Here is a 15,736-nt window from a genome sequence, read left to right on the forward strand (position 1 = left end):
CAGTCCTGATTGTGGCGCTCACCTGCACGGCGCCAAACACGCATACGACCATCATTGGCACCAAGGCAGAAGCGACTCTCATCGCTGAAGACGACACGTCTCCATTCGTCCCTCCATTCACGCCTGTCGCGACACCACTGGAGGCGGGCTGCACGATGTTGGGGCGTGAGCGGAAGACGGCCTAACGGTGTGCGGGACCGTAGCCCAGCTTCATGGAGACGGTTGCGAATGGTCCTCGCCGATACCGCAGGAGCAACAGTGTCCCTAATTTGCTGGGAAGTGGCGGTGCGGTCCCCTACGGCACTGCGTAGGATCCTACGGTCTTGGCGTGCATCCGTGCGTCGCTGCGGTCCGGTCACAGGTCGACGGGCACGTGCACCTTCCGCCGACCACTGGCGACAACATCGATGTACTGTGGAGACCTCACGCCCCACGTGTTGAGCAATTCGGCGGTACTTCCACCCGGCCTCCCGCATGCCCACTATACGCCCTCGCTCAAAGTCCGTCAACTGCACATACGGTTCACGTCCACGCTGTCGCGGCATGCTACCAGTGTTAAAGACTGCGATGGAGCTCCGTATGCCACGGCAAACTGGCTGACACTGACGGCGGCGGTGCACAAATGCTGCGCAGCTAGCGCCATTCGACGGCCAACACCGCGGTTCCTGGTGTGTCCGCTGTGCCGTGCGTGTGATCATTGCTTGTACAGCCCTCTCGCAGTGTCCGGAGCAAGTATGGTGGGTCTGACACACCGGTGTCAATGTGTTCTTTTTTCCATTTCCAGGAGTGTATATAGTTAAGGCTCACCGGCCACCTGACCATTTTCTTCTTCTGTGCCAATGCACAAACAGTGCCCGAACTCTTACGGGAATCGGAAACGCGCTGCGAGTAATGAGTATAATGGGTGGGGGCACTACGAATGTAGTGCGGGACAATACGTTGAGAATGTGGGTTTCGCAGGAGGCTTGCCAGAGATAAATCCCTGCAGTCGCGCTATCCTCTGTGTCCCCGGTGGCTCAGATGGATAGAGCGTCTGCCATATCAGCAGGAGATCCCGGGTTCGAGTCCCGGTCGGGGTACACATTTTCATCTGTCCCCGTTGACGTATGTCAACGCCTGTAAGCAGCTAAGGGTGTTCATTTCATTGTAATTTCAAATGTAAAGCCGCTGTCAGTCCAGGACTCGAGCGGCGCCACAGTTGCTACAGCGAATTGTCAGCAATGTGCAATATGGAGGCTATCAGTCGCGGCAGTATGGTGACGCCGTAGCGGACATCACAGTTGCCACCTCTAGTTCCGCTGTCGGCTAGTTGCTGTCTACGCTAGACTCAACATCCAACGAAGACCACTTAACTTCGAATTAGGAACAACCTGCTGCAAAACTTTAGACGGAGTGTTCGGAAATTCCTCTTACAAACTTCGACTCGTAGAGAGGAGTGTGTACACAATACTTTAGCCGCGCGGGGTAGCCGTGTGGTCTAGGGCGCATTGTCACGGTCCGTGCGGCTCTCCCCGTCGGAGGTTCGAGTCCTCCCTCGGGCATGGGCGTGTGTGTTGTCCTTAGCATAAGTTAGATTAAGTCTCGCGTAAGCCTAAGGACTGATGACCTCAGCAGTTTGGTCCCATAGTCCTTACCACAAATTTCCCAAATTTTACACAATACTTCGAATAGGAAACCACATCCGGAAACGTCATCCAGCGACGCTACAGAACGCCAAATGTATGGATATGCAGGGTGATTTCGTGATGATGTTCCAGACTCACTTGGATGATGAAGAAGGATAAATATATAAACTTAAGGTAAGGGTCACTGTAATGGAAACGAACCTGTCGACAGTTATAAGCGAAAACCTTCTGACCCTCTAACTGTGCTACCATGCAATGGTACCACGTACTCGTATCATGTACTGGTACTGTTGTTGCTAAGACTATGTAGCGTACGTAACTTCCAACACCAACAATAGAGGAGATGTGTTTCACAGTAGCGAATACGAACAAGTGCTCATCGATCGTAAGGTAGCCATTGTAGAGCCCCTGTTTACTGAATATTTTTTCTTGTTTTCTTCCATACTACCACCTCTGAAAGTTGCATACCCTACATTCTTAGCAACAACAGTAGCGGTACATGTATTCCACTGTCAGAGGCACTAGAAAATTTTCCGCTTTCGGCTCGTTCGTTTCCGATACGGGGAACCTTACCTCATATTAATACATTTATCCTTCTCCATATCCTAGAAAGTTTCTAGCATCATCACGGAATCATGCATATTATACAAATGTTTAAAGACGCCGGAGCCTATAACTTTGATGTTATGTACCGTCGTCGGATGACGTATCTGGACATGCGTTCCTGTTCAAAATATTATCTACTTACTCCCCTTTACAGGCCCTAGAAGTTAGTAAAGCAAACTTCCGAACACCATTTATAACCATAGTTCAGCTCTGAGTTAGTGGACTTTATTACACCAGTGCAGGTCAATACTGGCCATGTAAAAAAGGTCGACGAAGGACCAAACCGTCCCATGCGGATAATATCTCGAACGATAACCTCTATCTTACCTACCGGCTCAGTATTCACAGCCGCATTCATCCACCGCACCTCTTGTCAGAGAATACGCTAAACTACAAAATAACCGTTTGCTCCCCTACCACGATCTCCTCATGATGAGGAGCTCCTTTGTGCTTAAAAGCCCGGAAACTAGTTGTTGACGGTTTTTGTATCACCGAAGTGTCGCTAAACCAGAGGTAAGAATCCTTTCCCGTATGTGCCCACCATCTCTGAACCACGAAAAGCCATAGAGCTTCCTCGTTCACCGGAAAGTATGGTTCATCTCAAAACTGCAAGAACAAACCACGGCAAACATGTGGACTCATTGTAGGATGGGGAAATACAGCATTACCGGAGTGTCAATGTGTTGCTAACAGACAGACTATCTACCACATTACACCAGAGTGCCCTTTATGGTCATACACTCCTCAGCGATCCGAGGTCTCCACTATGGCTGAAGAGTCAGTCGAATACATAAAACATCTGACATATGATTTACGTCTTTTTTTTTATATGACCTTTTATGTCTGTCTTATACCTGTGTACGATCATGTGCTGGTTGCTATGACATGTGCTAAATGGTTCTGTGACCGCATTTCGATATAAATATAACTTCCAATGTTTTACCTACGTACACAGACAGAAGAGGTTCGCAAACAAAGTTGTTTTAATAAAAAGCTCATAGCTCCTCCTAGGTTGTATATTATTTCAATAAGATATTTTCCGCGCCCCAGTTGAGCAATTACAGCCTAATAGTCAGTCTCAAGTATATATGTACACATGATCATACATATGCTGCCAGCAGATAGTATATGAAATATAAATAAACGTAAAATTTTTATTTCAAGTCTCTTGAGGGCTTTTGGTGAATTTATGGCACTTAGCCATTTTGGAGTGTAATATGCCATTATAAGAACCAGTTTCTCGCCAAGAAAATGGCGCATAATGTTAGCATCTAGCGCACAACGTGGTCACTTAAAATCAACTCAAATTTTTTTAAGTGACCACGTTGTGCGCTAGGCGTCAACATGATGCGTTATTTTCGTAACAAGTACTGGTCCTATTGATGACATATTACATTCGAAAACAGCTAACACATTCACCAAGAGCCATCAAGAGATTTGTGAATAAAAAGTATTTTCCATAATAGAACACGTTTTCCAATTTTGTAATGTCAAATATCACTGAAAGGTAACATGTCGAAACATGTGCCAAATACATCGTCAATTCATGAGTAGATATAGAGCGACAATGGAGAGTCGTTATAACTTCATATGCGGAGAATAAACCAAAACAGTGCCTCTGAACGAGAACACACAAGAAAAACAATTGAGTATTTTGAGATAAGATAACAATGGTTGAAAGTAAATATTCCAGGTGATGTGGAGTCTTCAATTAGAAATGCGTCTCACGTAAGTGTTCATAAATTGCTTCTGTGCCATAACAAACTACTGCCTTCTGGATCAGCAACGGTGAAGCTACCCTCGAAAACCAAGCACAATCGTCTGTGTTACATCCCCTGTGAAGTTTGGCACAGCTTACAGTTAATGACCGGATGTTGAATATGCAGCATTACTCATTAAAAGAACTTGGAGAAACTCATTATATATACGCTGTAACAGGACTTGGTATCCGGAAAACTGAACGAAGCAAGGATGTCAAAAAAAAGTGTTCTAAATTTTGAGAGGTGGTAGTATGGACCAAAACAGGACAAAAATGCCCAGTAAGCATGCTGTCTAAAGTGCTCACCTTAAGAACAATGAGCACCTGTTTATCTTCGCTACTGCGAAACACATCTCTTCTGCTGCTAGCTCTTTTCTATTACGAACGACCTACAGAATGCAATAAACGAATGATGACACATTCCTCCTTTACTGTCTGCAGTAAATATCTGTTAGTGTTACTTAAACTGTATTCACAGTTCTGAGAAAGTGCAGCACTACACTAGAACCTATGGAACCAGTTTGTGTTTTGATAATTTTGTGAAATGCTTTTATGTTACAGTTTTATCTTTTCACTTAGCAGCGTAGTGGAGGCCTATTATTCCACACGGGAAATGACAGATCTTCTGTTACGGTCTGGCAAATGGAAGCAGCTATTCTGAAAGCTATCCAGAAAGTAAACCTTGTGCACTATTAGTCATCCGCTCAGTAACATCAAAAACGACGGATCGCGACCTCGCATCATTCGTACTCCTGTTGTGCAGGAGCGAATTTGCAACGAGTGGAAGAAGATCCTGCGTAGTGCGTAGAGTTTCAGCAGCCATCTGGGTTAGTCATCCTTTACTTTGGGCGATATTGCGTGAACAGTTTCTATACTCATATAGTGTCCAACGTGTTCAAGCTCTTCGGCCACAAGATCAGCCTACCAGTACGCATTTCTGCCAATGGCTATTGCAAAGATATGGTGAAGATCCTCTTTCCACAACATATTGATCACAGATGAGGTCGGTTTCATGCATCAGTTGAAGTAAGGCATCTTGCTTCTACAGGCAAGTCGTTTGCAGAGGAAGTACAGTTCCAACAGCGGCGCGAAATGCTGTTCATATATGGTGGAGCAGCAGCCCGTTTTCTCCGAAATGTGCGAGAACACCTCACACAATGGGCAATTAGGAAAGGTCCAGTACGTCGGCCAGCTGTTTACCCCTGAGCTCAACAACAGGAGTCTTTGTTGTCATGGAACTAGAAATCTTTGCTTTACGCAAGCCTCATATACTGTAATAATATACAGGGTGACTCAACCTTTTGGGTCAAACTTAAACTGGTGATAGTGGGTTCAGAACCGACTACATGGAGAAGGGAGCTATTTATTGTGTTAGGGATATACACAGCGTATCACGCATAGCAACTACCATCAGTCTCAATGCATGCATGGCAACGGTGTATTCAGATCTGCCGGACTCTTGCAAAACATCTTTGGTGTCTGCTGTACACTGGAACAGGCAGCAGGTGGTAAACAGCGCACATCCCTGACCACCGAACAAACGTACCTTACACAACTCAGCCCACAGCACGTGTATCATATGACGATCGCATGCATCGCACCGGCGCATCAACCCGTGCCTCACGAACACCGCTATCCCTAGTGTCAGCTGTCCATTGCATCAGACAGCTTCTAATGTTTCCATGGTAAGGTATGTTTCTGTGTACGGCGCATGACGCGTAGCCAGAGACGGAACATTAATCATCACGAGAGTTGACAGGTATGCATTTAATGTACGGTGACGCAGGATATAACGTCCGTAAAGCAGTGCGAATTTACGGAGACCTCTTTCCCAACAGGCATCATCCTAATTGGAAGAACTTTATCTTTGTGGATACCATCTTACCAGGTACGAAGTCGTTCACGTCACAGAGTGCCCGCCAAGGTTCCCGCCAAAGACATGTCCGAATATGAGATTTGAAGCGATGGGGCTGAATCGTGTCGCCAACCATCTAGCAATAAACACCATTCCATTTGCCCGTAAGACCCACACTTCGAATGATACAGTGTGGAGAGTACTTGTGGAACAGGTATTACACCCCTATCATAAAGAACGCATGTGCAAGCACTTGAACCAGTGGATTTGTACCCCCTTATTCACTTCTGTCAGTGGATTATCCACCGCAGTACTATAGTGCCGAACTTCGAACAGTTTGCACTGTTCACATGTGGTGGTCTTTTCATCTGCCGCAACAGCCATGTCTGGAGCGACGGCAGTCTCCACGCTACCCACGGCGATGGCCACCAGCAACGATTATATGGACTTTTTCGTACAGGGTTACGTCCAGTCGTTGGTGTAAGAAACCGTTGTAGAAATGGATGAAGATCTGCTTGGTGGTCTCCAAACTGTCTGTATCCTGGTTCAACAGACGCCAGGGATCCTTGAAAAAGCGGGGCAGACCATCATGCGCCGTTCCCATGCATCCATTGGGACTGATGGTCGTCACTATGAACAATTACTCCGAGCTACGTGATCGTTATGAGGTATACGCTGTGTCTATCCATAACACAGTAAATATGCATTTCCGACCACTGGTCCCATATCTCAACATAATCGGTTGTGGACCCACTATCTCATGTTAAATCTGACCCAAAAGGTTTGAGACACTGAAGAAAGGCGTCATCATTGTCTGCCAGCGTGTCCATGACCAACGGGGAGTTTTTCAGACAGTGCATGATTCCCTACCAACCCCATGAACCATGGACCTTGCCGTTGGTGGGGAGGCTTGCGTGCCTAAGCGGTACAGATGGCCGTACCGTAGGTGCAACCACAACGGAGGGGTATCTGTTGAGAGGCCAGACAAACGTGTGTTTCCTGAAGAGGGGCAGCAGCCTTTTCAGTAGTTGCAGGGGCAACAGTCTGGATGATTGACTGATCTGGCCTTGTAACACTAACCAAAACGGCTTTGCTGTGCTGGTACTGCGAACGGCTGAAAGCAAGGGGAAACTACAGACGTAATTTTTCCCGAGGGCATGCAGCTTTACTGTATGGTTAAATGATGATGGCATCCTCTCGGGTAAAATATTCCGGAGGTAAAATAGTCCCCCATTCTGATCTCCGGGCGGGGACTACTCAGGAGGACGTCGTTATCAGGAGAAAGAAAACTGGCGTTCTACGGATCGGAGCGTGGAATGTCAGATCCCTTAATCGGGCAGGTAGGTTAGAAAATTTAAAAAGGGAAATGGATAGGTTAAAGTTAGATATAGTGTGAATTAGTGAAGTTAGATGCCAGGAGGAACAAGACTTTTGGTCAGGTGAATACAGGGATATAAATACAAAATCAAATAGGGGTAATGCTGGAGTAGGATTAATAATGAATAAAAAAATAGGAGTGCGGGTAAGCTACTACAAACAGCATAGTGAACACATTATTGTGGCCAAGATGGACACGACGCCCATGCCTACTACAGTAGTACAAGTTTATATGCCAACAGGCTCTGCACATGATGAAGAAATTGATGAAATGTATGATGAGATAAAAGAAATTATTCAGGTAGTGAAGGGAGACGAAAATTTAATAGTCATGGGTGACTGGAATTCCGAGGTAGGAAAACGGAGAGAAGGAAACATAGTGGGTGAATATGGATTTGGGGAGAGAAATGAAAGAGGAAGCCGTCTGGTAGAATTTTGCACAGAGCATAACTTAATCATAGTTAACACTTGGTTCAAGAATCATAAAAGAAGGTTGTATACATGGAAGAATCCTGGAGATACTAGAAGGTATCAGATAGATTATATAATGGTAAGACAGAGATTTAGGAACCAGGTTTTAAATTGTAAGACATTTCCAGGGCCAGATGTGGACTCTGACCACAATCTATTGGCTATGAACTGTAGATTAAAACTGAAGAAACTGCAAAAAGGTGAGAATTTAAGGAGATGGATAAAATGACTAAACCAGAGGTTGTACAGAGTTTCAGGGAGAGCATAAGGGAACAATTGACAGGAATGAGGGAAAGAAATACAATAGAAGAAGAAAGGGTAGCTCTGAGGGATGAAGTACTCGTAGTGAAGGCGGCAGAGGATCAAGTAGGTAAAAAGACAAGGGCTAGTAGAAATCCTTGGGTAACAGAAGATATATTGATTTTAATTGATGAAAGGAGAAAATATAAAAACGCAGTAAATGAAGCAGGCAAAAAGGAATACAAACGTCTCAAAAATGAGATTGACAGTAAATGCAAAATGGCTAAGCAGGGATGGCTAGAAGACAAATGTAAGGATGTAGAGGCTTATCTCACTAGGGGTGAGATAGATACTGGGGTGAAGAGTTTGACAGAGCACTGAAAGACCTGAGTCGAAATAAGGCCCCGGGAGTAGACAAAATTGCATTGGAACTACTGACGGCCTTGGGAGAGCCAATCCTGACAAAACTCTACCATCTGGTGAGCAAGATGTATGAGACAGGCGAAATACCCTCAGACTACGAGAAGAGTATAATAATTCAAATCCCAAAGAAAGCAGGTGTTGACAGATGTGAAAATTACCGAACTATCAGTTTAATAAGTCACGGCTGCAAAATACTAAATGGTTCAAATGGCTCTGAGCACTATGGGACTTAACATCTATGGTCATCAGTCCCCTAGAACTTAGAACTACTTAAACCTAACTAACCTAAGGACATCACACAATACCCAGCCATCACGAGGCACAGAAAATCCCTGACCCCGCCGGGAATCGAACCCGGGAACCCGGGCGTCGGAAGCGAGAACGCTACCGCACGACCACGAGATGCGGGCGTGCAAAATACTAACGCGAATTCTTTACACACGAATGTAACAACTGGTAGAAGCCGACCTCGGGGAAGATCAGCTTGGATTCCGCAGAAATGTTGGAACACGTGAGGCAATACTGACCCTACGACTTATCTTGGAAAATACACTCCTGGAAATGGAAAAAAGAACACATTGACACCGGTGTGTCAGACCCACCATACTTGCTCCGGACACTGCGAGAGGGCTGTACAAGCAATGATCACACGCACGGCACAGCGGACACACCAGGAACCGCGGTGTTGGCCGTCGAATGGCGCTAGCTGCTCAGCATTTGTGCACCGCCGCCGTCAGTGTCAGCCAGTTTGCCGTGGCATACGGAGCTCCATCGCAGTCTTTAACACTGGTAGCATGCCGTGACAGCGTGGACGTGAACGGTATGTGCAGTTGACGGACTTTGAGCGAGGGCGTATAGTGGGCATGCGGGAGGCCGGGTGGACGTACCGCCGAATTGCTCAACACGTGGGGCGTGAGGTCTCCACAGTACATCGATGTTGTCGCCAGTGGTCGGCGGAAGGTGCACGTGCCCGTCGACCTGGGACCGGACCGCAGCGACGCACGGATGCACGCCAAGACCGTAGGATCCTACGCAGTGCCGTAGGGGACCGCACCGCCACTTGCCAGCAAATTAGGGACACTGTTGCTCCTGGGGTATCGGCGAGGACCATTCGCAACCGTCTCCATGAAGCTGGGCTACGGTCCCGCACACCGTTAGGCCGTCTTCCGCTCACGCCCCAACATCGTGCAGCCCGCCTCCAGTGGTGTCGCGACAGGGTGAATGGAGGGACGAATGGAGATGTGTCGTCTTCAGCGATGAGAGTCGCTTCTGCCTTGGTGCCAGTGATGGTCGTATGCGTGTTTGGTGCCGTGCAGGTGAGCGCCACAATCAGGACTGCATACGACCGAGGCACACAGGGCCAACACCCGGCATCATTGTGTGGGGAGCGATCTCCTACACTGGCCGTACACCACTGGTGATCGTCGAGGGGACACTGAATAGTGCACGGTACATCCCAACCGTCATCGAACCCATCGTTCTACCATTCCTAGACCGGCAAGGGAACTTGCTGTTCCAACAGGACAATGCACGTCCGCATGTATCCCGTGCCACCCAACGTGCTCTAGAAGGTGTAAGTCAACTACCCTGGCCAGCAAGATCTCCGGATCTGTCCCCCATTGAGCATGTTTGGGACTGGATGAAGCGTCGTCTCACGCGGTCTGCACGTCCAGCACGAACGCTGGTCCAACTGAGGCGCCAGGTGGAAATGGCATGGCAAGCCGTTCCACAGGACTACATCCAGCATCTCTACGATCGTCTCCATGGGAGAATAGCAGCCTGCATTGCTGCGAAAGGTGGATATACACTGTACTAGTGCCGACATTGTGCATGCTCTGTTGCCTGTGTCTATGTGCCTGTGGTTCTGTCAGTGTGATCATGTGATGTATCTGACCCCAGGAATGTGTCAATAAAGTTTCCCCTTCCTGGGACAATGAATTCACGGTGTTCTTATTTCAATTTCCAGGAGTGTAGGTTAAGAAAAGGCAAACCTACGTTTCTAGCATTTGTAGACTTAGAGAAAGCTTTTGACAATGTTGACTGGAATACTCTCTTTCAAATTCTAAAGATGGCAGGGGTAAAATACAGGGAGCGAAAGGCTATTTACAATTCGTACAGAAACCAGATGGCAGTTATAAGAGTCGAGGGGCATGAAAGGGAGGCAGCGGTTGGGAAGGGAGGGAGACAGGGTTGTAGCCTCTCCACGGTGTTATTCAATCTGTATATTGAGCAAGCAGTAAAGGGAACAAAAGAAAAGTTTGGAGTAGGTATTAAAATCCATGGAGAAGAAATAAAAACTTTGAGGTTCGCCGATGACATTGTAATTCTATCAGAGACAGCAAAGGAATTGGAAGACCAGTTGAACGGAATGGACAGTGTCTTGAAAGGAGGATATAAGATGAATATCAATAAAAGCAAACCGAAGATAATGGAATGTAGTCGAATTAAGTCGGGTGATGCTGGAGGAATTAGATCAGGAAATGAGACACTTAAAGTAGTAAAGGAGTTTTGCTGTTTGTGGAGCAAAATAACTGATGATGCTCGAAGTAGAGAGGGTATAAAATGTAGACTGGCAATGGCAAGGAAAGCGTTTCTGAAGAAGAGAAATTTGTTAACATCGAGTATAGATTTAAGTGTTAGGAAGTCGTTTCTGAAAGTATTTGTATGGAGTGTAGCCATGTATGGAAGTGAAACATGGACGATAAATAGTTTGGAAAAGAAGAGAATAGAAGCTTTCGAAATGTGGTGCTACAGAAGAATGCTGAAGATTAGATGGGTAGATCACGTAACTAATGAGGAGGCATTGAATAGAATTGGGGAGGAGTTTGTGGCACAGCTTGACTAGAAGAAGGGACCGGTTGGTAGGACATGTTCTGAGGCATCAAGGGATCACAAATTTAGTATTGGATGGCAGCGTGGTGGGTAAAAATCGTAGAGGGAGACCAAGAGATGAATACACTAAGCAGATTCAGAAGGATGTAGGTTGCAGTAAGTACTGGGAGATGAAGAAGCTTGCACAGAATAGAGTAGCATGGAGAGCTGCATCAAACCAGTCTCAGGACTGAAGACAACAACAACAACAACATGATTCCCTAAGATGTCAGATAGAAGCATGCTTTAATATGAATGGACACCATACCGGGTACCTCATTTAGCGATGGCTCAGAGGTGAAGGTCATGCATAACAGCAAGCAGATTACTTTCAAGTTCCGTTTGGTTTGGTGGGTTCTTCTGTAATAATGTGAGGCGAAGTGTTTGGTGTTTGAAGAGGCACCGTATCGTGATTTGTACTGCATGCAGGGAAAGAGGAAAAACGTCATTCTCTAGGACACAATGCCGTTGAAAGTGTGTGTTTAATGACTGTATCGGCCGGCCTTTGAAGAGGATTGTGGCGAAAAATAAGAGAACTGAACCTGCAAAATTCAATGGAGAACTGAATGTCGCACTCGCGAACCCTGCTAGCACCAAAGCAACACGAAGGGAGGTCGAGAAACGGGGCGTACTGGAATTCCAAACCCACATACCACTGCTCGAAAGCCGGCCGGGGTGGCCGAGCGGTTCTAGGCGCTACAGTCTGGAACCGCGCGACCGCTACGGTCGCAGGTTCGAATCCTGCCTCGGGCATGGATGTGTGTGATGTCCTTAGGTTAGTTAGGTTTAAGTAGTTCTAAGTTCTAGGGGACTGATGACCTCAGAAGTTAAGTCCCATAGTGCTCAGAGCCATTTGAACCATTTGAACCAATGCTCGAAACAGAAGAACGTAGTGTCGAAGCCATGAAACCTGCCTATGGAGCAACGGAAGAAGGTCATTTGGTGGGATGGGTCCTGCTGCGCACTATTTCCACTATTTCCAGCTACTGTCCGAAACAAAGCAGGAGTACAGTGAAGATTTGGGCACGCATATCGTGATATTATATGCGAACCATAGTTGGTTATTATGCAAGGTCGCAGTACTACCTAGGGTTATGTGTCAATTTTGACTGATCGGATCCGTACCATGGTACATTGCCCTTTCCTCAATGGTGATGCTGAGGGCCCCTGCTCAAACAGCTCGCATCATCCAAGACTGGTTTTGTGAGCACGTGGATGAAATGTCGTGTCTCCCCTGACCACCACAGTCATCACGTCTGAATATTGTTGCGTCTTTGTGGTGTACTACGCAGAGATGGATGCTCTGTCACCACTACATCATCGTTACCCGAACTTACCACAATTTTGTGGGAAGATTGGTGTAAGGTTCCCTTGAAAACCATCTGGAGACGACTGGAAGGTGTTTTGAATGGCGGTCATCTTCTTACTCCCTATTAAGTGTTGTGTAATGTTTTTGGTGCTTCCATATTTTTGTCCGGCCCCTATATTTCGCAGTATCGAACATAAAGAAGCGCTAATTATTGTTAATGTATGCATTTTAGAGCCCATTTTAACTGGATATCTTTTTCTTATTTTGGTCCAACTACAAGCTTTCAAAATATGGAATACTTTTTTTTAACGCCCTGCATACAAAGAGAAGTTTCATAGCAGATGTCGTCCTCGTTGGAAGAAACTGTTCGTAGTGTATAGAAACTTGCGAGAAATTGGGTCGTACAATACAAGGTAAAATCTCCAACGTCATTCGCACCGTAGAATTTGTTCCGCTGCAGAGAAAAAGACGCAGGTGAAGCGTGGCCTACCTGCAGGATGCCGCAGACGCGCAGGATGTCCTCCTCGGAGAAGTCTGTCATCTTGAAGAAGCGGCGGACGAACTGCGCGACGGCCACGCGGTCGGCCTCGTAACTGGGCGTGCCGCGGCGGTGCGCGCAGTGCGACTCGAGCGCCCACAGCTTCTGCCAGCGCGCCGGGTCTGCAGTGCGCAGGCGCAGCGCGCGCAGCGCCGTCACGCACTGGTAGGTAGGGTGCTCCTGGCCGAAGCTGCTGATGCTCACCTGCCGGGAGTACAGCCACAAAACACAATACGACAACAGAAGAAAACTAGTTATCTCAAAGTTATTGGTGCAATCCACAATGTGGGGATTAAACTGGACATAGGTACCTACAGGACCAACCCGATACGTAGCCTCTGTGTTGAGAATGGGGAGCTTCCACCTGCCGTGCGGCACAGCTAATTGTGGTACGTAGGCTAACAGGTTCTCTGTTATTTTATACTGACTTGACAAAAGTCGTGGGATACCTCCTAATATCGTGTCGCACCTCCTTCTGCCCGGCAAGGTGTTCCGCACTGTCACTTGCTACAAAAAGTGCACGGGTACAGTCTATCCAATCACATATGCGGTTGGATGGAAAGTTTTCTAGCGGACAGGGAGCAGTATGTCGTCCTGAACGGGGTAAATTCAGCAGAAACAAGAGTAACTTCAGGTGTGCCTCATGGCAGCGTAAGAGGTCCTCTGCTTTTTAAAAAGTAATGTATTGCAGAGTAGCTTCACACCTTTGTAAAAATAAAGCTTTAACAAAATGTCAGTTTGGTTTCCAGAAGGATTTTTCAAGGGAAAATGCTATATATACTTTCACTAATGAAATATTAAATGCTCTGAGTAACCGGAAGTCACCCGTTGGGATTTTTTGTGATCTATCAAAGGTTTTTGATTGTGTAAATCATGGAATACTTCTAGATAAGCTCAAGTACTGTGGTATGAATTGGACAGTGCTCAAATGGTTTAAATCATACCTAACTGGAAGAGTGCCGAAATAAACAGTTCACATAATATGCAAAAAACTGGTGCTTTCTCAAACTGGGGAACAATCAACAATGGAGTGCCGCAAGGTTCTGTCTTGGGTCCTCTGCTGTTCTTAATATACATTAATGACTTGCCAGTCTATATTCACGAAGATGCAAAACTGGTACTTTTTGCCGATGATACAAGTATAGCTATCACACCCGACAAACAAGAATTAACTGGTGAAATTGTAAATGATGTTTTTCAGAAAATCATTAAGTGGTTCTCTGCAAATGGGCTCTCATTAAACTTTGACAAAACACAGTATATACAGTTCCACACAGTAAATGGAATGACCCCATTAATAAATATAGACTTCAATCAGAAATCGGTAGCTAAGGTAGAATATTCAAAATTTCTAGGTGTATGCATTGATGAGGGGTTGAACTAGAAAAAACACACTGAGGATCTGCTGAAACGTTTGAGTTCAACTACTTATGCTATTAGGGTCATTGCAAATTTTGGCGATATACATCTGAGTAAATTAGCTTACCACGCCTATTTTCATTCTCTGCTTTCGTATGGCATCATATTCTGGGGTAACTCATCATTGAGTAAAAGAGTGTTCATTGCACAAAAGCGTGTAATCAGAATAATTGCTGGAGCTCATCCAGGATCATCCTGCAGACACTTATTTAAAGAGCTAGAGACCTTCACTGTAGCCTCACAATATATATATTCACTTATGAAATTTGTTATTAACAATCCGAACGAATTCAAAAGTAATAGCAGTGTACATGGCTACAACACTAGGAGAAAGGATGATCTTCACTACTCAGGGTTAAATCTAACTTTGGCTCACAAGGGGGTAAATTATGCTGCCACAAAAGTCTTTGGTCACTTACCTAATAGCATCAAAAGTCTGACAGATATCCATATAGCATTTAAAAGGAAATTAAAAGAATTACTCAAGGTTAAATTTAACTTTGGCTCACAAGGGGGTAAATTACGCTGCCACAAAAGTATTTGGTCACTTTCCTAATAGCATCAAAAGTCTGACAGATAGCCATATAGCATTTAAAAGGAAATTAAAAGAATTTCTTAACGGCAACTCCTTCTACTCATTAGATGAATTTTTGGATATAGTAAGTGGGTAATTTCCCAACCTCTACAAAAAAAAATTATTGAGTGTCATATTTTGTCTAATGTAATATCTTGTATTGACACCTTTTATTAACCTGACACGTTCCACATCATTACGAAGTGTCGTATTCATGATCTATGAACAAGTACTAATCTAATCTAATCTAATCTAATCTACGATTTACGTAAACGACTGTTTGCCGATGATGCTGTAGTCTACAGGAAAGTAGTATCATACGAAAGTTGTCAACAAATCAATGAGGATTTGCAGAAAATAAATGCGTGGTGTAATGACTGGCAGTTATCTGTCAATATTAGTAAGTGTAACCTACCGCGTATAACAAGGTGAAAATCCCCATTAATGTATGAGTACAAAATAAAGTCTTTGGAAGCGGTAACATCAGTCAAGTATCTGGGTGTGACTATTCGAAATGATCTCAAATGGAATGATCAGATTACACAATTAACGGGTAAGGCGAATTCTAGATTGCGGTTTATTGGTAGAATCCTGAAGCGATGCAGTCCTTCAACAAAGGAAATAGCTTACAATACGTTAGTTCGTCCAGCCTTAGAGTATTGTTCGTCT

At 45.5% G+C, this 15,736-nt stretch overlaps 1 protein-coding gene and 1 non-coding gene across 2 annotated transcripts in view; one reads left to right on the forward strand and one right to left on the reverse strand.

Moving 5' to 3' along the window:
* Positions 1-15,736, reverse strand: part of LOC126235093 (SET domain-containing protein SmydA-8) — a 349,448-nt gene that overhangs the window by 115,333 nt on the left and 218,379 nt on the right. The window contains exon 4 of the mRNA XM_049943826.1: positions 13,027-13,278. Coding sequence (XP_049799783.1) covers positions 13,027-13,278 — 252 coding nt within the window. The remainder of the gene's footprint in view (positions 1-13,026; positions 13,279-15,736) is intronic.
* Trnai-uau (transfer RNA isoleucine (anticodon UAU)) lies at positions 1,006-1,079 on the forward strand. Its single transcript has one exon. It is a non-coding gene; the product is annotated as a tRNA-Ile (tRNA).

Source organism: Schistocerca nitens, chromosome 2, assembly GCF_023898315.1.
Source record: "Schistocerca nitens isolate TAMUIC-IGC-003100 chromosome 2, iqSchNite1.1, whole genome shotgun sequence".
NCBI lineage: Eukaryota > Metazoa > Arthropoda > Insecta > Orthoptera > Acrididae > Schistocerca > Schistocerca nitens.